This window comes from Rhinichthys klamathensis, unplaced genomic scaffold (assembly GCF_029890125.1).
Source record: "Rhinichthys klamathensis goyatoka isolate OS25496 unplaced genomic scaffold, OSU_Roscu_1.1 h1tg000270l_1, whole genome shotgun sequence".
Taxonomy (NCBI): domain Eukaryota; kingdom Metazoa; phylum Chordata; class Actinopteri; order Cypriniformes; family Leuciscidae; genus Rhinichthys; species Rhinichthys klamathensis.
Genome location: NW_026606790.1, coordinates 2043439 through 2066647, shown reverse-complemented (window position 1 = coordinate 2066647; position 23209 = coordinate 2043439). Strand labels below are relative to the sequence as shown.

The window sequence follows — 23209 nt, the reverse complement described above, 5'->3', positions numbered from 1 at the left end:
GGTAACACAACACACTAAAATAATGCAATAAACCTTTTTTTAAAGCGGTGGGTGATTATGATTTCACTTTTTATAACTTTAGTTAGTGTGTAAGGTTGCTGTTTTGCATTTGCATGTAATTTGCATTTAAAGGGACAGACACAAAAACGGTGCGTTTTTGCTCACTCTCGAAAAGTGACAATTTTAACATGCTATATAAAAATATCCACCCCTTTAACAACATAAGGTGTAACATAAAACCCGGCTGCTTTCGAAACCGCATACTCACTGAGTAGGTACTTAATTTCAATGAGTACTTAGCCTATTTAACGAGCGCTGAAAGAGTAGGTACTTTATAGCCTGATCTCGTTGAGTATGAATGCGATCCGGACATCTGCAATATTGACATTATCATGTGACCTACGACGCATTATCACAAGTGCAACAACTTAAAAGATATGAGCGTCAGGTTTAATTCATCTCTGTAAATATCTTGATATTGAAGAAACTTGCTTATTTTGTGGTCTTGTTGAAGAAACAACCCATTTATTTTGTGATTGTAGTATAACCAATACATTTAGGGTTGATTTAAGTTCTTATATTTTTAACCCTTCTAATGTGACCCAGAGTTTTTTCCTTAAAGATATAATTTTTTATTACAATAAACCCAAATCGTCATCTCTTGAATATGTTGTTAATTTCTTTATTTTATATCCAAAATGTTCACCCACAAGCAAAAAGCTCTTTTGGGCCCCCAAGGGCTGTCCTTTATGTATGCCTCTTTTTCTTGTTGCATGTTTCATCCCTCGGGCTTATAAATAACAACAACAAAAAATCAGTTTTTATGTACATTATTATTTAAAGATATTTAAACTTGTCATTGTTCTTTTTTTCCTTGTGTATATAATCTCATATTATGATGGATGCAAACCCATATTTATGTTTTCTGTAATTATGATTGTTCATTGTTAAAGATACAACCATCGTATCTTTCCCTGATCTTGTATGTAACCAGAGGTGGGTAGAGTATCCAAAAACTGTACTCAAGTAAAAGTACAAGTACTTATAGAAATATTTACTCAAAGTAAAAGTAAAAGTAATAATCTCAAAAGTTACTTGAGTAAGAGTAAAAAAGTATCCAATGAAAAAACTACTCAAGTAGTTAGTTACTAGTTACTTTGGATCACATAGGCCTATATATATATATATATATATATATATATATATATATATCATGATATTATTTAGATATTTTTTCATTTAAATGACTATTATTATCATAATTAGATAAGCTATCTTTGCAACAAAAACAGAAGAGACAAAACATTATTTCTGTATATCTGTATAGGCTATTATATATCTGTAGCCCGAAAACCATTGCCTGTCCTTTGGTTTGTATAATAGTATAGTACTATACAACTACATTTGGATTATTAGACAATGTCGGAATAAAGTGACTCTATGGAGTTTTGCATTCATATGTAAGGGGTCGGAACCATTGAGACAGATTAGAAAGTGTTAAAACTCTTCACATGTGCTCGCAGTCATGTCATGCCCAACACAAACAACGATCAAATACAGGGCTCTTCTTCTGTCTGTTCTCCAAAATGTATAAATGTAGGCTATATTTATGAAAGCATCTTTAAACTGGTTAACTGAGTCTAATAAGGCAGGCAAAGGCATTCGTTTTCAAGTCGAGTTCGCACGCCACTGCGCAATACACACACATTGTGTGTGTACACACATTCATAAACTGGACGATGATAGCTTATTTAATGTATAAAGTAATGTATATGTCCAAAAAAGGGTAATGCCATACTTTGTAGAAGTGCTATATGGCGTAATAATCTGTTTGGTTGTAAAATGTATTACCTGAATGAAATGAAATCGAATGTATCGTCGTGTGGAATAATTCATTCACAGACAGCTTACGAACTAACATAAGTTCAACTAATAAAGATCTTCATCGCTGGCAAAAAAATATGATGCATTTGCACATTTACTTTCTAGACTGTACTGTAGACTGTGGACCGCCACTTCAAACAACGCTCTTGATGTTCTTAAATCTTCCTGTTACGACTCCGAGACGATTCAGCGCGTGCAGGAAACTGAACAGATCATTCAAACTGATTCGCGAACCGATTTAGACGGATCTGCCCAACTTGTTTGATGAAGTCTTTGAACAGAATCGACTCAAAAGAGTGATTCATTTGTGAATTGAGCATCGCTCATGCCCAGAAAAAAGAGAGAGCGCGCGCTTAATAAACTACGCTTTTAACAACATATTGCATTAAAATAAAGTAACGAGAGGAACGTCGCCCAACGTAACGAAGTAAAAGTACAGTTTTTTCATTAGAAATGTACTCGAGTTAAAGTAAAAGTACCCACAATTAAATCTACTCTTAAAAGTAAAATTTTTCCCAAAAAATACTCAAGTAAATGTAACGAAGTAAATGTACTTCGTTACTACCCACCTCTGTATGTAACTATAAGTTTTGCAATAAAAAAATTATATGAACGACAGGTGCACTAACACCACATTACATAACAAACATTTTTATTGAGCTGTTTAATTTACTCAAAAGAAACTTTATTTGAGCAGAGGGCCCTTGAGACTTTATGTTCGTAATATCTTCCCAGATCTTTCTCAAATATCAGAGAGCTTTTAGCTGAAAATAGGATTTCAGCAGCTCATATTCTGGAACAAGTCTTCTGTATAAATTACCTCTGGCCTTTCTCATGTATTTTCCATCAAAAGTTCCACAGCTCCTTCGATTGATTTTAAAGTCGCAGGAGATATTACTTTGCATGAGTTGCGTCAATTATATGAAAGAAACTTACATATGCCACAGAATATTATTTAGGCCTTGATTAATTAATTCACTCACGTTGTCCGCCTGATTTGATGTCTAATACTGTACTTTATAAAGAATAAAGTGGAAGCACTCACATAGGCTACTGGTAGCATATTGAGACAATGAGTCACTTTATAACATTTCATAACTACTGAGCAGCAAAATCCACACAATGCCTTCAAATGGACAAATTTTGTGAGAATAAAATGCTAATTTAATGGATATACTGTAATATATGAAACATATATATTTTTTATGACATTATTTTTCCATTTTTTTCTATATTATTTATAAAACCATTACCAAACCATTTTTAAATTATTTAAACTTGCATGAATATTTTTGACTAACATTAGAATGTTAAGACAAACCTTTTTCTTAACATTAATTTGAACATATCTGTACAGTATATAATCTTTACACAACACATGTTGTTTCAAAACAGCTTATAAAATAATTGTGCATAACCTTAAACTGTATAATTATTTCAAGTCACATTCATATCATTCTTTGAACAACTATCTGAAACTTTTTGTCATTTGTTTGAATTTTCATGCAACATTAAGATAGCTTACTTTTGAAGTATACACTAATGCTGTTTTTAGGATGGTGTTTTATGCATAGCTTAATTTGAGATTGACCCGCCTGTCATTACATTCTCCCCAGGTTCAAAGAGATGCCAACATCAATATTCTTTCTTCCTCAACATCTTTCATCATGATGACTGTGGAATATATGCAAGAACTGTATGAATTTTTATTTTCTTTGCATTTCAATTGCATGCAAAATTTTCTTATTAATGCACAAAAGTACGTTTTAACATATTATAAAAAAAACATCTCTTTTGTCATAAGCTTCCATTGTAGTCAAATATATCTGAGCATTTGAGTAAGGCGAATGTTCAAATGAGTTTGGTATTTGTGATGTTTAATGCAGTCCACTGTTCAAAAATTATGCAAGAGTGTTTAATATTCTTCAAGATCTTGTCTGTACAGTTAACAAGACATTACGCAGGGATCATCAAAGATTGTGGCAATTCACAGTCACTCTCTTTATTTCAATTAATTGCAGTCCTTTATTTCAAGTGTTTCTATAGAATTTGCTTTGAATATTTTTTTCTAATGAAGAAACAAGTTTTAGAAAAGGGGGTAGAACGTGTAAATGTGGTACAGAAATTTTGATAAATAATGTAAATTCACTATCTTTTAAAGATGCTCATGGGTTCAAAAATAAATAAATAAATAAAATAAAAATAATATATATTTTTTTTAATTAAAAAAAATATCCCTCACATTTTTGTTATCATTGGAGAAAAATTATGTCTGTTTTGACACTATAAACACCAAAACATGATACAATAGTGTTTACTGGTGTCTGTTGGGTCAGTGCTTATGTGACCCTGCCAACAAAGGACAGTTCAATGGGTCAGTGTAGACCACTGAAAACATTTTAAACAGCACCTGATTACTTTAAATGCTTGTCACATTACAGAAAAAAAAAAAAGATGTTTTAAATAAATAAATAAAAGTCACATGCGCTTGCTTAAAATCCAGATCACACTGCCTCTGTCTTACTGAACACATTTTGGCTTTAGTGATACTGCTGCATACTGTTCTATCTGTGCATCGATGGGGGTGAGAGCAGCGATATGCATTTAAAAGCAACATAAAATCAAATAATCACATGAAAGTACCTGGACAAATGCAGTGCAGTATTTTAAATAAATATTTCATGCATTTATCTGGGCTGGGTTTAAATTCGTGATGATGATTCTGGTTGGAGGAGATAATAAGTTTTGTTCAAATAAAGCTTGTTAAAAATTAAAGCAATACAAATGATTATTGAGAGTCTTATAGAGAATTTGAGCAGGTCTTGTTAGGGAACATCTTCCCTACTGTTATTTACATCCAGGTGAGCTGCAGGTTCAGCAGGGGTTAGCACTGCATTTGATCTGGAAGAATGCATCATCCATTCTGGACAAAAAGTCAAAGAAGTCAAAAAACAAATGTTTGTGAAATAGGTTAGAATGAAGAAAAGAGACAAAATCCAACACCCCCACACATCCATAATGAAAAGAGAGATGATGGAACTAAAAGATCCTTCCTTTTCTCTCTTCCACCAACAGGACAATTAGTATCTGCACCTACAGAGCTGAGATCAAAGCATTTCTGAGGATGCTGGAGAGAATGTTCATTTGCTGGTGAGTTTTTTTTTGTTTTTTTTTTTTTAAATAATGCGTGATAGATGTGGGTTGTTGGGTCAGTGAGTGCTTTGTGGCCCATGGGAAATAGTGACCACAGCACATGGCTTTCTTCTACTTGCTCCATGTGATTTTATCTCAAGACTGGTATCTCGAGGGCGTGAGTTTGGGTGTGACTTCCACTTGGAAGGTGGTTTTCACAAACACATCCAACCAAGGTTGGGGAGCGTTACACGAGGGCAAGCCTGTCTCCGGCCTCTGGTCGAGCACGGAGAAGAGCTTACACATCAACTGCCTGGAAATGAAAGTGGTTTGTCTGGCCCTCAAAGCTTTTCTGCCAAACATCAGGGGACACCAGGTGTTAGTCCGGACGGACAATACATCTGTGGTGTCTTGCATAAATCGCCAGGGCGGCGTCAGGTCGGGGAGCCTGTGCGCCCTGGTGAGAGATCTCCTTATTTGGGCACAAACCAGTCTGAGCTCCCTGAGAGCAGCACATATCCCAGGCATCCTTAACACGGGTGCGGATATGCTGTCACGGGGCAACACTCCCCTAAGCGAGTGGTCCCTGAACCCACAGACGGTGCACCTGATATGGAAAATGTTTGGCAAGGCCGAAGTCGACCTCTTTGCCTCGAAGAACAACACTCATTGCACAGTGTTCTTCTCGAAAAGCAGGGATGCGTTGGCCCATCGTTGGCCCAACCGCCCCCTTTATGCATTTCCCCCCGTCTCAATGATACCCCAGGTTATCGAGCGGGTCAGGGAGAGCGGATGTCCAGTCCTCCTGGTGGCCCCTCTCTGGAAATCCACACCGTGGTTTCTGGAGCTGGTTCAGATGGTGGACGAAGTCCCCTGGCCGATTCCGTTGAGGACAGACCTCCTCACGCAGGCGGAAGGGATGATATGGCATCCACGACCCGATTTATGGGCTCTCCATGTGTGGCCCCTCAATGGGTACCCGGGACCTTCCTGAGAAGGTCCTGAGCACGATCAGTGAAGCCAGGGCCCCTTCTTCCAGGCGCCTGTATGCTTCTAAATGGTCAGTGTTTTCCAGCTGGTGTCTGGACAAACGTTTTGAACTGGTGTCATTTGAGATACCAGTGGTTCTCTCCTTCCTACAAGAGCTATTGGACGCGGGCCGAACCCCATCCACGCTCAAAGTGTATGTGGCAGCCATCGCAGCTTATCATGCTCTGGTGGCTGGCCGGTCACTGGGAAAAAATGACTTGGTGGTACGGTTTCTGAAAGGAGCCAGGAGGCTTAACCCTCCAGACCTCCATCTGTTCCGTCTTGGGACCTCTCCACGGTCCTTGGGGCCCTGAAGGGCCCACCATTTGAACCACTTCAGGCGGTTGATCTCACAATTCTCTCGCTAAAGACTGCTCTCCTGCTGGCACTGGCATCGGTCAAGCGAGTCGGAGATTTGGAGGCGCTCTCTGTGAGCCCCTCTTGTTTGGAGTTTGGTGTCCGCGACTCGAAGGTCGTTCTCAAACCCAGACACGGCTATGTGCCTAAAGTGCTTTCTACTCTGTTTAGAGCACAGGTGATCACTTTACTGGCCCTTCCCCCTTCCTCAGAGGATGGGGAGGCTAATCTACTCTGTCCTGTCAGAGCACTGAGAATTTATCTGGAGTACTCTGCGTCTTTTAGACAATCAGAACAGCTCTTCGTCTGCTTCGGTGGCTGGTCCAAGGGGGCGCCTTCACAAAGCAGAGGATATCCAGATGGATAGTTAATGCTATTTCTCTGGCATACACCTCAGTGGGTCAGGTTTGCCCTATTGGTACTAGAGCCCATTCGACTAGAGGCATGGCCTCTTCTTGGGCTTGGTCTTCTGGGGTTCCCATTCACGGCAGCTCAGTATTGGCCGGCTCCTTTTTTTATCCTCAAAATGCCTAAACACTCTCAATAATCAAGCCGTTTGGATTTGCTGAGCAATATGTCATATTGCTCATGCTCCGCCCACGACCACTGACGGACTGTCCCATATTAGCATATTTCTGCCCTCAGCCATTTATATACTGTCCACCAAGGCAGCGCTTTATGTGTCTTGTGTGACACCCCCCACGGAAGAGAGGGCTGGGATGAGCACTGTTGCTCATTATCATTTAAAGAGACATGCACCAAAACGGGTCGCTGTGAACAGAGCTGAGGTGGGAAAAAGGGTGTTGTTTTACACAACCATTGAGGAATTTTAACCAAAGTATGTTACAAACTTTACACGAAGACCCTAAAGAATCATACCAATTTGTGGAAAATGGGCATCAAATGACCCCTTTAAAGTATATATTACGTGTATCCTTCACATCCTCCAATCATTTTAATAGTAGTTTCATTAATCATTTTAATAATATTTTTGCGTCGTGACCGTGACCACTTACTAGAACGTCTCATTCTAGCATTTAATATTGAGGAGGACTCGAAGCTTGCAAAGGACTGCACTAGGAAGGACACAGCCTCAGGATGCAGACTTCCGTTTGAGAAGCACCCATTCTTTATGAACGAATCCCCAATCTAACCCAATTGTTCAAGCGCTTCGTACAAAATGCTGATTCATTCAGGAAGAAAACTAGTGACCACTGTCTTTATGAGTGAATCACTCAATTATTTATTTGTTCGAAAATCCTGATTTATTCAGGAACAAAACAAGTGAATGAGTGAATATTTGCATCATTGGTTCAAAACACTGATTCATGCAGGAGGAAAACAGATGATCGACGTCTTTATGAGCGATTAGTGATTCCATTTTTCCAGCATAAGATTTCAACTTTCACAATCCAGTCCACAAATATTTAAAAACTGTATGTTCATGTATATCAGGTAATAGTCCATTTCCTTTAATTGCTTGATGATGGCTGTGAGAATTACTCAAGCTCATATTTGGTGCCAAAGGTATAATTTAAACTTCAACACTATGCCTCAAGGCAAACAACCATGTGATCTCATATATTTCAGCATACAACATTTACACACTGAGAAAAATAAATAAATGGTGTAAGTTTAAGATAACTGACTACTGACATTTAAACTAAAGAGGGGCAATACATTTGTACGTCTTCATACAGGCCAACTGTGGCGTAGGAAATCTCACTCAGATGCCAATTCAGTTGCTCCTCCTCACGCTGTCAGCATGATATCTGAGCCAAATAAGAATAATGAGCAACACCTATCTCACATCGCACCACATGATGCATGTGTTCGTTAAATTCAACACAATGCAATATTAGCACAACACTCTTTCCTCAAAAAAATATAAAATGCTGCTTTATTCAAGCAGTCAGTGTTTGGGCATAGTCTTGTTTTTTTTTTCTTTCTAATATTAAATTGTGCTTGTTCCCTTGTTGCTCCACAAGTTCTGTTCACCTTCCATTGTACAGTTCACCAGCAAAAAATGTGAATCAGATTTTGGTATTACTATATAAGTTAGCTGTAGTTATATAAGTTATAGAATGACTACGTGAACTTCAGACCAAAGAGATCATTCAGTCCCAGCCTGTGCTTTCAGCAAACAAGTCATCTCAAAAGCACCAAAGTAAAGCGACAATGAATCTCACCTTGGATGAAATAAGTATAGCTTGATGTGAATTGTGAATGCTTGCAAAGTGTCAGCGTGACAAAGTTCCTGTGTGAATATGATGGCTATAAAGGCTTTTATGAGAAACAAAAAAAATACAGCCCCATCTGTTCCGATACAAAGTCAACTCTGCAGCTGACATCCTTGTAATTAAGTGATAGTGTGACGGATGTGTTTGAAAATGCACTCTGATGGTTCACTTCACAAAACATATTCCCCTTGTTCCCTGTGCTTAGCAATTTTCTGAATAAATGACTACCCTGCTAGTGATTACTGTCCTTTGACAAGTCAAACATAAACAGATCTATAGCCTACTGCGACAGAAAAATACAACTCAATTGTATGCATGTATAACAATTGCTTGTGATGTGCAATTTACTTCTATTCATAAGATGCCCATCTTCATTTAAATAATAGATTTTTATTTTTTATCATATTAAACAAGCCACATATACCTGTTATTTGAGCAGTTATCAAAGCACGGGTAAATATTAATCTTTTGGCCCTCGTTCGATGGCCCAGACCACTGGTTGAGAAATTGCTTTAGATCTCCCCATTTTCTCAGTTTTCTGACTAAAAAAATATATGATAAATAGTGTATTTTCAAATTATTACTAATTGTGAATGTGAAAGAACAGTATATTTAGTCTGTCTCTGAGACAAACAGCATGTCCATTCTGCGCAACATAAAATGTTGCTGTTACCATGACAATTTAAAACAGCAGTAGGGCTGTAGAACTCAAAACTATTTATAACTGTGCCTCTATATCTGCTCACAATATTAAAACCAAGAAGAGATAAAAATTATATGTATTTTAAATGCTTTATTTATAAGACAGCATCAAGCAGTCTGCTTTTTCCCGTTTATCATTTTTTTTCAATATTACGTCATCCTTAAACACACTCCAGTTACAAGTGTTTCACATCATTGCCCAAATAACCTTAACATCCACTGACTTTTTTATTTATTTAACCCTCCATTACCGTTTTGATCACTTGTTATTGTAGAAGGGAATTGCTGCAGTCACCTCTTGAAGATCTATCTTTGCCCTTATATAAAATGTGTAAGTCATGCTGACAATCCCATGTATACTTTTACACACTAGAAGGAATGAAACATCATTCACTTTTAAGACCATGTCAAGATCAGTTCAAAAGACCTTGAGAATAATATAAAGAACCAGGTTTAAACTACACAATTTAGAGTCTGCCAAATGGACCAAATCTCTATTCACTGGGTCAAAGCATGGTCAATTACTCACCTGCTACAAGAGCAAGCTTGAGTTCTGGTCAAGCTCTCCGCACCTCTCTCACAAAAAGCAGATGGACTTCCAGCTGTCCCACGATTATGCTGTCCATTGGCTAGCAATGCACAATAACTTCTCATGTCGTCCTGTAGATGGCAGTGTATCTTTTTTTTTTTAAATGATAAGGGCTGCCTACAAAATCGCATACTTCCCTATATTGTAGGCAAAAACCAGTATGTGACGAAAGAAGTATGTCCGAATTATACCCGTAAAAGAGTAGGCAAAAGTACCCGGATGACCTACTACGTCCAGAGAGATTCTGAAGTGTGCATGCGATGGACACTTTACTATCCCATGAGACCATGCACGGGAGAGGATTTGAACTGATTCTGGTAGGTCATCTGATAATGACAGCATAGCAAATGTAGTAGGCCTACGTCCAGATTACATTCATACTACACACATTCATACTCAGAATATTTTAGTGGTCATGATGAAGTAATTAGTTATTCAAAATAAGTACCTAATCAAGAGAGTATGCGATTTAGGACACAGCCAAGTTTTAACATTTAAAGCAATGGTTCACCCAAAGATTTTAATTAGATAATTTTTTCATTTTCTTTTTACCTTAATGCCATTCCAAACCTTTATGACTTTATTTATTCTGTGGAACACAAAAGGTGAATTTCCAGCAGTCTGTACTATAATAGAGTGCTGCAGTGCAGTGTATAGGTCAACCTGGAAGTTAACCCTGGCTCCTTTGACAAAAAACCCAATATAATTTTCCATTGGCTTTTGGATTATTGCAGAAAATAAGCTCTGTGACTAACAAAAGATTATGATTCTTACACATTTTATTAATCAATAATCACAAATGAACAACTTTTATGAATTTTGAAGCCATAAAATCGGCAGAAGTAAAAAGCTAAACGAACTACTGTAGACCACGATCGCATGACTTAAACATTTTACCCAAATGTTTGAGGAATAATTTGCAAAAGCATGATCATGAACACAAGGCGGTAAAATTGGATTAGTGAGTATGAGGTGACCTGTTCGGTGTAATGACATTTATGTTCCTGACAATCTCTGTAGTCCCATTTAGCCACTTGTTAGCAACCACCCTTTTCCACACAAGCAAAAGCTTCAAAAAAAAATCACAAGGGGGTATTACTTGTCAGGGTTTTGTTTTGTTTTTTTAGTGTTCACTTTCTGTTTGCTGGTTTTCCCAAGTGTTTAATTGATTCATCTCATTCACCTGTTCCTTGTTAATTAACTCATTAGCTCCTCTGTACTTAAGCCCTCAGTTTCAGTCTGTTCCTTGTCCTGGATTGTTTTATGTCTATGTTGAAGTGGTTGTTCTACTCTATCTTCAAGTTTATCTCCTGTGTTTCCATTTACAATTAAAAGACTATTTAGTTTACTACATTGTCATGCACTTTCATTACAGCCACCCACCGTGACAGAATCCAGGACCCAACAAATACCTTATTCAGACGGGACTAGTTTTTTAAAGGACAATTGAGTTACAATTATCACTCAACGTCTGTAACATTTCATGTACTGATTCAGGCAGGACTAACATCTCAGTGTTTATTACAGAGGTGAGTGTGTTTTCTATATATGGGTGTTATACAGAAGGTCATCTGCTGTGCTTGTGTGAATATGACATATATGTATTGTATTATTTGTTCATAACATTTCCCTGAAAATAATTGCACGTGTGTCAACCAATCCAGTTCAAGCATTCAACTGCTCCGTATAGGCCTAAATTAAAATTTATTATAAAAACCCTATTTAAGTACATTTCACGAGTTCGTAGAAGTGGCTGTTTATAATAAACCCACACAAGTAAGCAGAGAAATCTAGACCTGACACTGATATTAAAATGGGTAGTCTTTGCAGTTTCCACGATTTGACTATTTATTAATTTTATGTTGTTGGTTTTTTTTCATCTGACAGCATCCATATTGAAACTAAATGAAAGCATGCTGAAGGTAGGTAAAAAACGCACGAGGAGAAGCGTTAGAATAATACAACATCAGCAACCACAGACATTCGCATTCGGACGGGATTAGATTTCTCAGAGGACTGTTGAGTTTGCCAAAAAACAGTAGGTAATTTGCTCTGGAATTTTTACAGAGGTTGTGTGAGGAAAAACACAGAGTTGGCAGATTCAGATGGGATTAAAATCGCAAAGTACGTCTGTGAAACATGAATTTCTCTAACAACCCCCTGGAAAAGTCCTGTCTGAATAGGGCTAAAGACTCAAGCATGGATCTTACTGAGGCTAGAAAGAGGGCTGAGGACCATCTCCTGTACACCATCTGCCAGAACGGTCAGCCACTAGAGCGGTATGTGGAGGACTTTTTGGAGTATTCCCATCTGGTGAGCTGGAGCAATTCTACAGTCAATGCCTGCTTTCGGATAGGACTGGATGATGATTTATTTCAGTTTCTTGCTCCAGCTAAATGTTATCTACCCCTAGTTAATTATATTAACTACATCCTCAGGCTAAATGGTTCTGATTTCGTGATTAAGTTAAAGATGACACTACACACGCTGATCCAGTCCCATCCTGAGAGCATATGGGCGCTCCAGCTCACCCCGAGCCTGCTACCGAACCCTCCACATCTCAACTTCAGGACCATCTCACCCATCCCTCCAGTCTCCCCTCAAGCCTGGAAGATGGGTTTGAACAGCACCGACCTAGCAAAGGTGGCTGATCCTGCAGTTATTTCCATCCGGCTGGTTCTGAAGACATCTTCCCCTCTCAGGTCCTAACATCCAGAGTCTGCTCCCAAGTCTGTTCCAGTGAGAGAAATTCCCGAGTCCGTTCCAGTGAGTGAAATCTCAGAGATGGTTTCAATGAAGGAAATCCCCGAGTCCGTTCCAGGGACTGAAAGTCTAGAACCCGCTCTAGAGAAAGCATTCCCAGAGCCTGCTCCAGAGTCCGCTCTGGTTCACAACCCCATAGCTCCTCCCAAGAAAATTTTGGAGGGGGCGCCCCCTTGGTTCCTTGAGCTACCGGCACCTCTCTGGCTCCTGTATCGCCGGTATCACCCTGGAGCCTTCCTAGCCTGCCGGCTCCAACCTGAACACCTGCCTGTTACCTTCCAACACTCCAGGTGGCCCGTCCTTCCTCCCCAGACTATTTTTGGCGCGGGGTGAAAAAACTTAAAGTAATTATTCACAAATCATAGTTCTTCTAAAAACTGTTCATAAGAATTCTAACTAATTGTTTTTTGAGTTTGTTTCGTCAATGAATCAGTTGATTCAGTTCACAAAAGCAGTCTGAGTGATTCTCACAAATCGGACTGATTCTCGAGTTCAACTTACTGTCTCACTGATGAAGATATCATATAGCTTTAAGAAGATTTTTTTTTTTCTGAGAGAAAAAAGGTGAGTGATCTCTTATCTCCTTCAGAAAGAGTGTTGTATCGGTTACCTATTTCATTCACTTTGAGACACACCTTACATTTGCGTTTCCTGCTGCTTTAGTTCAGGGGAAATTCAGCCAATTGAGATATTCGACACAGGTCATTGCTACAGGTGGAACAAAAGTTTAAATGGGTCTTAAATCATATGATCTATCACAGCTTTTACATCTTGCAACAAAAAAATACTTTTGAAAATATCAAAAACTCAGGCTTGAAATCAATGCATACTGTTGTCTGGTTAAGTGATGTTCTGTTACATTTGACACCGCTCTGATAAATATCATGGAAAAACTTCTGCCTCACAAGGTTCCACCAACTGAGGTGCTGGATTCCTGTCGTTCTCCAATCACTGACATCAAGCCAAGAAGAGCTATTTATGGCTGTGTTGAAACACGAGGTCTGCCCGTGCTGGTCACACCAGCCAGTTTCTATTGGCATCAGCACAGACTGAAGCTTCGAAAACTTATGAGTAATAAAAGTTCTTAAGACCTCTTCAAAGCTTTATCTATAATGATAACGGCAAAATAATCCCACAGACTGGATGTTTGAGGGCAGTTGAAACTAGGGCGAAAAACAAACAATTAAGCAGATGGAACATTTTTTTGGAAGCAGGGTTGGACGACAGTTTATTCTAACCAAGCACCTTTGCACATTCCATGGACATTTTCCACCTTGGCGTGAAGAAATGATCAGTTTATGTGCCACATTCACATTGTTTACAGAACATAATGCAACCATTTACATTTTACAAAAACAAATCCATCACTTAAAACCACTGGAGCACCCACTGAAAATCAGACTTTCTTGTGTAACAATACTCGCATGAATTTATAAAGACATTTTAGGGTATAAAGTAAATATAGCTTTGCATTTAAAGAAAATCTTAAAAATGTTTAGTGCTTCGAAATCTGAACAGCATTTGAAACATACTCCTAGCTTTACATCACCAGCGAATAACATATTTCCAAACTGTATCTAACCGAACACAAATATATACAATTATTCTTTTTCATTAAAAAAAGTTTATCAGTAAATATTTTTGAACAAATTGCAAATCTTTTTATTTATTTATTATACTTTTCTGTCAAAAAGCTCAATAAAGAAAACAAAAATACTTTTTCACATATATAGATGGTAATTTTCCTCCACAATTTACTTAATATATTCTTTTAAAATCAAACAAAGCAAAACATTTTGTATTTACATGTTAATAAATAAATCAAAGTTAATAGAATATTTTGGTCCGTTACTGTCAGGAGAACTACTTTCAGAAACTGCTTAAACTGTTATAATTTCATTTTTAATTTAACATTATATGGATTTTTTTTTTCAATATTCTGTGCTTCGTATGCAATAGAAATAGGCCTATATCTAAACCAACATGGATAGGCTTTGTTTGCATTCAGCATATTGAACGGCACCACTTTGTCACTACAGCCAGTCTGAAGGCATATTTGTTCAGTTCATCGACACTTTTTTTCTGAAAAGTATAAAAATCTTTTGTGGCATGAAGAATGAGGTAAACAGTAGCATACAGATTGGCAAAGGTTGCCTGACACACCATATCTCCCAAATTCATTTAAAGTCCACTCAGGATTATACTGTAAAGCACTGCATTCATAACTTGGCAGGACAAGTCCACATTTCCAGGCCATTCCCAACCCTGGCAGGATCACTTCCCTGTTTTTACTGAAACAAAAAAGATCATTAGACCCATCTATTTGAACTAAAAGTTTACCTGACTTTCTAGCAACCAAGGTCAGAACAGCGTCACAATATTTCCACACGTCAAACAAGCATTTCGCTTATTGTGTCCATACTTTCCTTTACAGAGCTTGCTGTGCACATCTAAAATGCTTTTGGCATGAACTAAGAGAGGATGACAAGTCAAGGTCCTTGAATGGTATGAACAAACTGTCATGCAGTTTTATAGAGCTTAGTGCAGAATACAGATCAATTTCTTATTGGAGCAAATATTTAATTTTATAATAAGATGGACATTTTGTTTAATAAGAATCAGAGAACAAGTGGTTATGATGGTGGATCAAGCATGAAAAAAAAATATATATATATATAAATAAAAAGACATATTCTCTAATTAAAAGGAGAAAACTGGCGTCAACACTTGTGGATCCAAATCCAATTTTGTGTTATTCTGATCTTTAATGCTCATAATCTTTCGTTTTGGATTTGGATTCGTTTTGGATGCTCATAAGTTTTGAATTGACATAAGGGAGAGTAAATGGTTATAGAATTAAAAATGTTTTGGGTGCACTATCCCTTTAATAAAGGCTAGACAAATTCATCAGATGCCAATATAGACGGGGCCATTTACACCACACCATTTTTAACTGAAAATGGAAAACTTTTTATGCGTTTTGGCATTTCATTTATACGAGAACGACGTTTTGAAAATGCAAGCTTTTGAAATCATGATGCGATTTTGAGAAACGGGTGATGTCATGCGCATGTGTATTATGTGTTTAGTCTATAGGCACGTAGTGTTTCTTTACAAAGTGACATTGCCAACTACTGGCCTGGCATGCAGAATACAGCGTTTTTAGCCATTTTTGCAGATCCTTGTGAACGGCGATCGTTTTGACAACGTTTTCGTCTGTACGCGAAAACAGCAAAGGAAAAACTTTTTCTGTTTTTAGTACACCGTTGTCGTATAAACATACCCTATAAAAAAATGTAACTAAACTATGTCAGATAAAAGAAGATATGACACCGATTTCATTAAATGCAGGTTCATTTTAACCTGGCCCTAGCCAGATGAATTTCGCTCCGCCTAGCTTCACTCATCCATCTGGAACCGATCCATTGAAATGGCGTTTCAGAAGGCTGGGCCTTATCAAAAATCCTTGCATATGATTGGATAAGCCACTTGTCTGTCATCTTTATCGACGTGCTATTTCAACCACTCACACCGAAGCCAACCCGTGAAAAAAAAAAGCCTTAAGAGCCGTTCTCTGATGTTCTTTTAATGAAACAATATTAGGTAGATTGGACAACACGGATGAAATAGCAGCATCAATGTTAAAGGAGCTGTATGTAAGAAATTTATTTCAATTAATCATAAAATGGCCCTGAAATGTCACTAGACATTAAGAAATCATGTACATTTCAAATACTTATATCACTGACAACAGTAGTGTGGCCAGGATATTGTCATTTAAAAAGTGCAGTTGCAGCCCTCAACTGATGTTGATGTTGTCATGTTGTGTTTTGGTCTGATGCTCCACCCTCCACCTATCTACCAATCACGAAGTCAGTAGTGTTGCGGCATCCGGGTTGCCAGCTCTGCTCTAGTTACCACAGCTGCAGCTCGTCACGTTCCTGCTGGATCCTGCAGCCGATCTGGCAACCTCGAGTGAGGGAGGAGGGGGAGGGGATACACCACTCTACAGTAATTTGACAGTGATTGCAGTGCTAGTTTTGGCCACAATCTTACATACAGCTCCTTTAACGCTTGTTTCCTTGATGCGAACCGCCATTGTTGTCTGAATCAAAACAGTCTCACGGTCGCTTCTCCACTACGTCACATCTATGAAACTCCCGCCCTGCGTCCTGATTGGCTAAACCATAAAGTTGGTTGGAGAAATCACTCTCAATGGAAGAGGTTCCAGATGGATGTGAGTGAAGCTAGGCGGAGCGAAATTCATCTGGCTAGGGCCAGGTTAGGTTCATTTAAAACAAAGATAAATGTGGTTTGTACTAGGGGTGGGAATCAGAGGGTACCTCACGGATACGATACATGGCTCACGATACCGATATCACGATACAGCAATTCTGCGATAATCAATATATTGCTAGACAATCCTATAATGACACATCACCATATCTGTCTAACTATGAAAACAAAATGCTTGTGAAAAGGTTAAGTGCAGGTTTTCTCTCTTTATTCAACTCCAAACTGTTAGAAAACAACACAAAATGTTCTAAAAAACTTTTTATGTAAATTAAACATTTTCAAAGAGATCAGGGTGATGGAGTTGCAAGTGGCTTTACATGTTCGTGGTATTACCAGTGCACTTTACTTTTACCAGGCAGTTCTTGTTTATTGCGTACTCTGTCGATTTTGTTTGTCCCATCGATGGTATAAAAGCCGAAGTGCGTCCAGACTTTGAACTTGAACGTGGCTGAGGCATCTATTATTTTGCTCGCACTGCTGTCTGCCATCCCGTTAAAAACCTCTTTTCGAGGAGCCATGAAGTAGTGATGCTAGGAGCAGGGAAATCTATTTATAGCACCTTGTTTTATTAATTAGAATATCGATATTTGGCGCCAGTGTAATGATTCTCGTATGGCATCGAGAAGGACAACGATATATCACCCTATCCTAGTTTGTACTGAACACAATGTGTTTTATGCAGTGAAATATTAGTTGCAAACAGCATGAAGAGACATTCAGAAACCAATAATAAACCAATTCATTAAAATATTTTGTTTTGTATGATAAACAATTTCGGTATTGCATTGGGATTTCACTTAAACTATAAGAACCACTGTTTTCCATGATCTGAACAGACAGTGGCCCTAATTCAATACGCGGTTAATGCAAAATGAATGAGGCAAATTGAAGAATAAATACTCACTTCATACAGCATTAGTGTCGCATGTGTCGACCGGAGCAGCTAAAGCTTCATGTGTGTTTAGTGAACTGAGCTTCTCATCTTCATCACTTGTTTCCTTTTTTCTCTTCTTCTTTCTACATGGTTTATATCGTTTACTGTGAAAAAGTAGGAAGACGGTAAAAAGAACAACATTAAAGATTAAATAAACACTGAAGACCGACACTTGAAGGTACAATGCTCTTAATAGTGCAACACATCACTCACTGTGTACAGACGTATATGAAGACGATGAGCAAAATCAGAAAGACCAATCCTGCGACCACACATGCGATGACTATTTTTCTTCGTTCTCCCACATGGTAATTAAGATCAAGATATTCGCACCTAGAGCCAATATATCCAATTTCACATCTGTGCAAAAGTATTAAAAAAAAATGATTCAACTTTTACTTGAGCTCTGATTGGTTGAGTGATGGACAGGTCAAAGTCTCACCTGCATGAAGGAGTGTTCTGTTCCTCCACAAAACGGCAAACACCATGGATACAGTAATGCTTATAGTCCTTTGGACACTTAGAGAAGTGACCACTCCATTTGTGGTCATCTTTTAAATCTGTATAGATTTAAAGCAGGGATACATATCACCATCAAACATGTAAACTAATGTTCAAAACTACAAGATCAATCATTTCTTAATGTTTTTGAAAGCTGTCTGTTATGCTCAACAAGACTGCATTTATTTGGTCAATATACAGAAATACTGTTAAATATGGTTACAATTTAAAACTGTTTTCTATTTTTTTTATTTTTATTTAAAGCTGAATTTTCAGCATCATTACTCTAGTCTCCAGTGTCACATGATCCTTCAGAAATCATTCTAATATGATGATTTGGTGCTCATGAAATATTTCTTATTTCTATCAATGTTGACAACAGTTGTGCTGCTTAATGTTTTGTGGAAACTGTGATACTTTTTTTCAGGATTCTTTGATTAATAGAAAGTTCGAAAGAACAGCATTTATTTTGAAATAGAAATTTTAAAAAAGCAATTAAAAGCAGTGTAATAGAAACAAAAATTCTGTCCAATAAATGTCCATGTTATTATGGCCGATTTTAATGTTATACTATTTTATCTGATGAAATCAAAAATAAACACCAAAAACTAAAATCAGTCAAGTGAATTTAGGGATTCATGAAAAAACTTTTGTTAAAGATTACATTTAACAGAGTTATTTGTGTTTTTAAAGGTAAACTTTGGCAAAGGTAATCTAAATGTAAAAATAACAGTCAATAACAAACATCATCTCAATGTAAGGCTGGTGCTTGGTTGGGCTCTTTGTTGTCACATGATTCCCAGTTTCTCTTGTGTTCATCCCATGTGCTTTTGTTTTCATTTGTTACGTTTTCATTGCGTTCAGGTGTTTATCATTTGCGCATCAGTAGTCTATGTATTTATAGCCCTCATTTTGCCATGTGTTTTAGTCTAGCTTTGTCATCATTTGATGCTGTAGTCCACTGCTGTGAGTTTCATGTCCATGCCATGCTTAGTCAAGGTAATGGTTAAGTTATTGCTTTGTTTGTACGCTTTTTGAATTATGGAATAAACTGCATTTGGACTCAGAAAACTGACTCGACTTTGGTGGAACCGTTACAGTCTATATATTGTGCATCCTTAAAATACAGAGTAATGTTATTAGGGTTGTCCGTTTACTCATTTACAATATTTTGTGTGCGTCGTTATACAAGGCACTGTAAAAGCCAAACTCCGTTCAAAGGACTGAGCTAGAAAAGAAACCGCTCTACAGAAACTGAAACTTGAGCTCTGACTTCAGAATGAACTAAAAGTTGTATGGGAAAGGATCTAATTACAACCTCTCTGGCCACATGCAACATGATCTGAGGGTTACCAGCTATACAGAGATGCTAAACTTGAGCTTGAGAGTATTATCTATTCTTAAATCAAATTACAAGGTTTGAAGGGGACTAAGAAGCTGAATTATTATCATAGTCCAATTGTCCTCAGTTAACAGATTATAATATCCTTCATGTTAAGCAAATGCTTTGACAGAATTGTGTGATCAAATAACACCAGCTTTTTAATGCTATACAAATATATTTTAATCTAATACCCTATTTATCTCCTAAGCTGGTGGTCATGCTATCAAGTCTTATGTCAGGCCCAGGGGACCTTTTTTTTTTTTTTTTTTTAAACAAAAGCGTTTCATCTCATGTCTTCAAAGTCAGTGTTAGTCGAACCCCAGCACAGCTTCAAAACACGCTTTCTGCATGAGGTGGAATGTTGAAAGAGGAGCAAATGGAAAATATCTCAAGCTTGGCTAGCCCATTATTTGAGAAGAACAGGTTGGGGTGCCATTGACATTTACCTGTGCAGTTGCTGCTGTTGTCATGGGGATTGCAGGACACAGTCCCATTCGCCTGTGCATTTGTGGTATTCCATTCAGCCTGGGAGTATTTGCATAGGACAACAGCTGAGGGCAGACAACAAACAAATCACAGGTGGCTCATGCATGTCTCCAGAACTGTGGGATTAGATTGCTTTGCAGGATTCCAGGCAAATGTTACACTGGGTTTATAGGCCTCTTAATCGTGGTTAAACTTTAAAATCCCTCCCTCTATGATTAACCAGTAGAAGGTCTTCTAATGTGATAAACTAAATTCCAGTGCTAAAAATAGAAACTGGCATAATAGTGTTAAAGAAGTTAGACACTCAACTCTTGATGTCACGAGCACATTATTAATAAATACAATAAAGAGCTGTAAGGAAAAGTTGGCAAACGGGTACTTCTACAATCTATAGCTGCTTTGTAGACAAACAGAGCACAGTTAAAGGCGTTGAATAGGCAAAGCAACAATGGTGAATCGTACCTGTGATTATTCCCCAAATCAACATACGCGTCCTGTCCATTTGTATTTCGCGTTGCGCCTCAAACTGAAGACTTCGATCCCCGTGTTGCTTCAGATTCAGTTGTCATGTCGTTCATTTTAGAGCGATTATTTTATTGAGTCGCTAATAACTTTTCAGCAGTCTTCCCAAAGTTTCCTTTCGGGTTTCCTCAAGCTTAGAGGAGAGACTGACGGATTGACTAAGGCGTGCGTGGGGAGGTGCTAGTGAGTTTCCCCCGCCTTTATGTGTGAATGACTTTGGAAATGTATTAATATTATGCCTTTTATTAGGCAAAGGATTCATATTGATGCATATTGCATAAAATTGAGCATTGCCTATAATGACACGTGGATACCATATAATTACTTTATGATGCTTATAGCCTACATTGCAAAAACATTTCACTTTCAATCACAGATTAGCTCCATTTAAAGATTACAAATAGGCTACATGTTTTCTTTTACTTTTTTTTTTACACGAAAAATAGTTTGATATAAAAAAATAAAAAAATTGGCATCCCTTACTGTAGTGTAGACCATGCATTGAAATCCCCTGGACTCCAAATATACATAGCAATATAGACAAAGAATGGCAGCAAGGTTTAGAGAGAGAGAGGCCAAACACACTTAGTCATTTTTTCAGATTTTTATTGAGTGCTGAAAATTTAATGACCTAGCATCACACCATACAATCTTAAAGTGGAGTACCCAACTCTGACAGCTTGTTGAAAAAAGAAGAAATCTCAGAAGAAAAATGAAAAAGAAAGAAGTCAGAGACAGAACGTTTTCAGATTATTGAGCCACACATTTTGAGAAATTTGAGAGAATACAAAGTTCTGTCAATGTTCATGTATTTTAAAGGCTAGCCTATGTTTATGATTTATTACATGTTTACAAGAACGGGAAAAAATTAACACACTTCATATGTGTGCCCTTGGCATCAAAAAGTTTGAAAACCCCTGGTTCACTGAGTCATTAGTGTAGGGTGACCCGATTTCTCGGAGTTGAATACGGGACAGACACAGAACGGGGGGATGGGGAACCTATAATATATAAAAAAATATATATTAACGATGAAATACGGGACAAAACATGATTTTTTCATAATAAGTCGGGACACTAAAATTAGAGTTGAAATACGGGACTGTCCCGGGAAAAACGGGACGTCTGGTCACCCTACATTAGTGTGTAGATACTTCAGTAGCCTAAGGGTAAGCCTGAGTCTCTGACGTTCCCTAAATCCCCTCATGTTTCCAGACGGCGCCTCCTAATGAAGCTGAGAGTCTATGGACACCACGCTGCTGGAGTGAGGCCTTGTGTTCATTGGCCGCATAGATTGGCCGTGGGATTTCTCGTGGGAGATGAAGAAGACGTGTGACTGGCAGGGGTCGCCAGAGTCTGCTCTCCCCGTCGTACACAAGCCGTGTATTACCAAGCTCCTCTGCAAACAACGACCCCTTCAGCAAATGCCATGCCCAACTTAGCACAGACACCGCAGAGTTCATGAGAGATGCATGTCAACCATTTTTTTCAGTCAAATGTGTAGGCCTACTCGTATAATGCTACAGACTGATGGCATATTATTTATTTATAATTTAGAACTGAACAAGTAATAGGCTACAAAAGACTAGATACAGTAACAACAACAAAGATATCTTGAAAACAAAGATAAAACCATGAAGAATATATTTTCACCAGCTAATTATGTAGCTACTATACTACTATACCCAAACTTTAAAAGTAAAAATCAAAGGGTTTTATGCTTCCGTAAATCATATTATAACATTATATGATACTAAATCATAATTATGAAGAAAACAGTCAAATTTGTGTGATAAAATGGTTATAATTATGACAAAAATTCAGATGTTTATTTATTTTTTATAAAATGGTCCATATTTATTTCAGAATTTTGACTGTCATACTTATGATTTACCATAGCATTTTTTTTTTTTAAATGTTTTATTTAATCTTTGGGGCAAAGGGTATGCCAAATAAAAGATAAAGGATTTATCCCAAACTAAAACCTCAACATTACCAACAATAATGCCTGAGGTCTTCATAAATACATGAACTGTAATGTGGCCTCCAAAATTATTCTTGACCAATTCAGGCTCTCAACAGTAGTAAACATTGCCACCAGTTGGGCAAAACCACCCATTGCAAGGTTTTTTCTTTATCGACTAATTTTGATTCACAAAATGAGCGTTTGAGTAATTTAACCTTTGCATAATTTTCTATTATTTGGAAATTCTCTGCAAAAATATTTTTAAATCCCCTTAGCAAACTGACAGGTGATACAATGCTCTTTAAATATTTGTTTAATGTTTAAATGACAAAACTTGTCATACAGTAACAACCCTCCTCGACATTTAAATGAATTGATTTCTTTCACAGATTTACACAAGCATCCAGAGTGTAGCATATTTATC

At 37.6% G+C, this 23209-nt stretch overlaps 1 protein-coding gene across 1 annotated transcript; it reads right to left on the bottom strand.

The window, feature by feature from the left end:
- Positions 1-14053: 14053 nt before the first annotated feature.
- On the bottom strand, positions 14054-20973 carry btc (betacellulin, epidermal growth factor family member). The gene is made up of 6 exons (XM_056268276.1): positions 20760-20973; positions 20258-20362; positions 18369-18486; positions 18140-18286; positions 17897-18030; positions 14054-14987 (listed from the first exon to the last, which is right to left on the bottom strand). Exons 1-5 carry the CDS (start codon positions 20797-20799, stop codon positions 17898-17900), a joined length of 543 nt encoding a protein of 180 aa, XP_056124251.1. The 5' UTR covers positions 20800-20973; the 3' UTR covers positions 14054-14987; position 17897.
- Positions 20974-23209: the final 2236 nt, after the last annotated feature.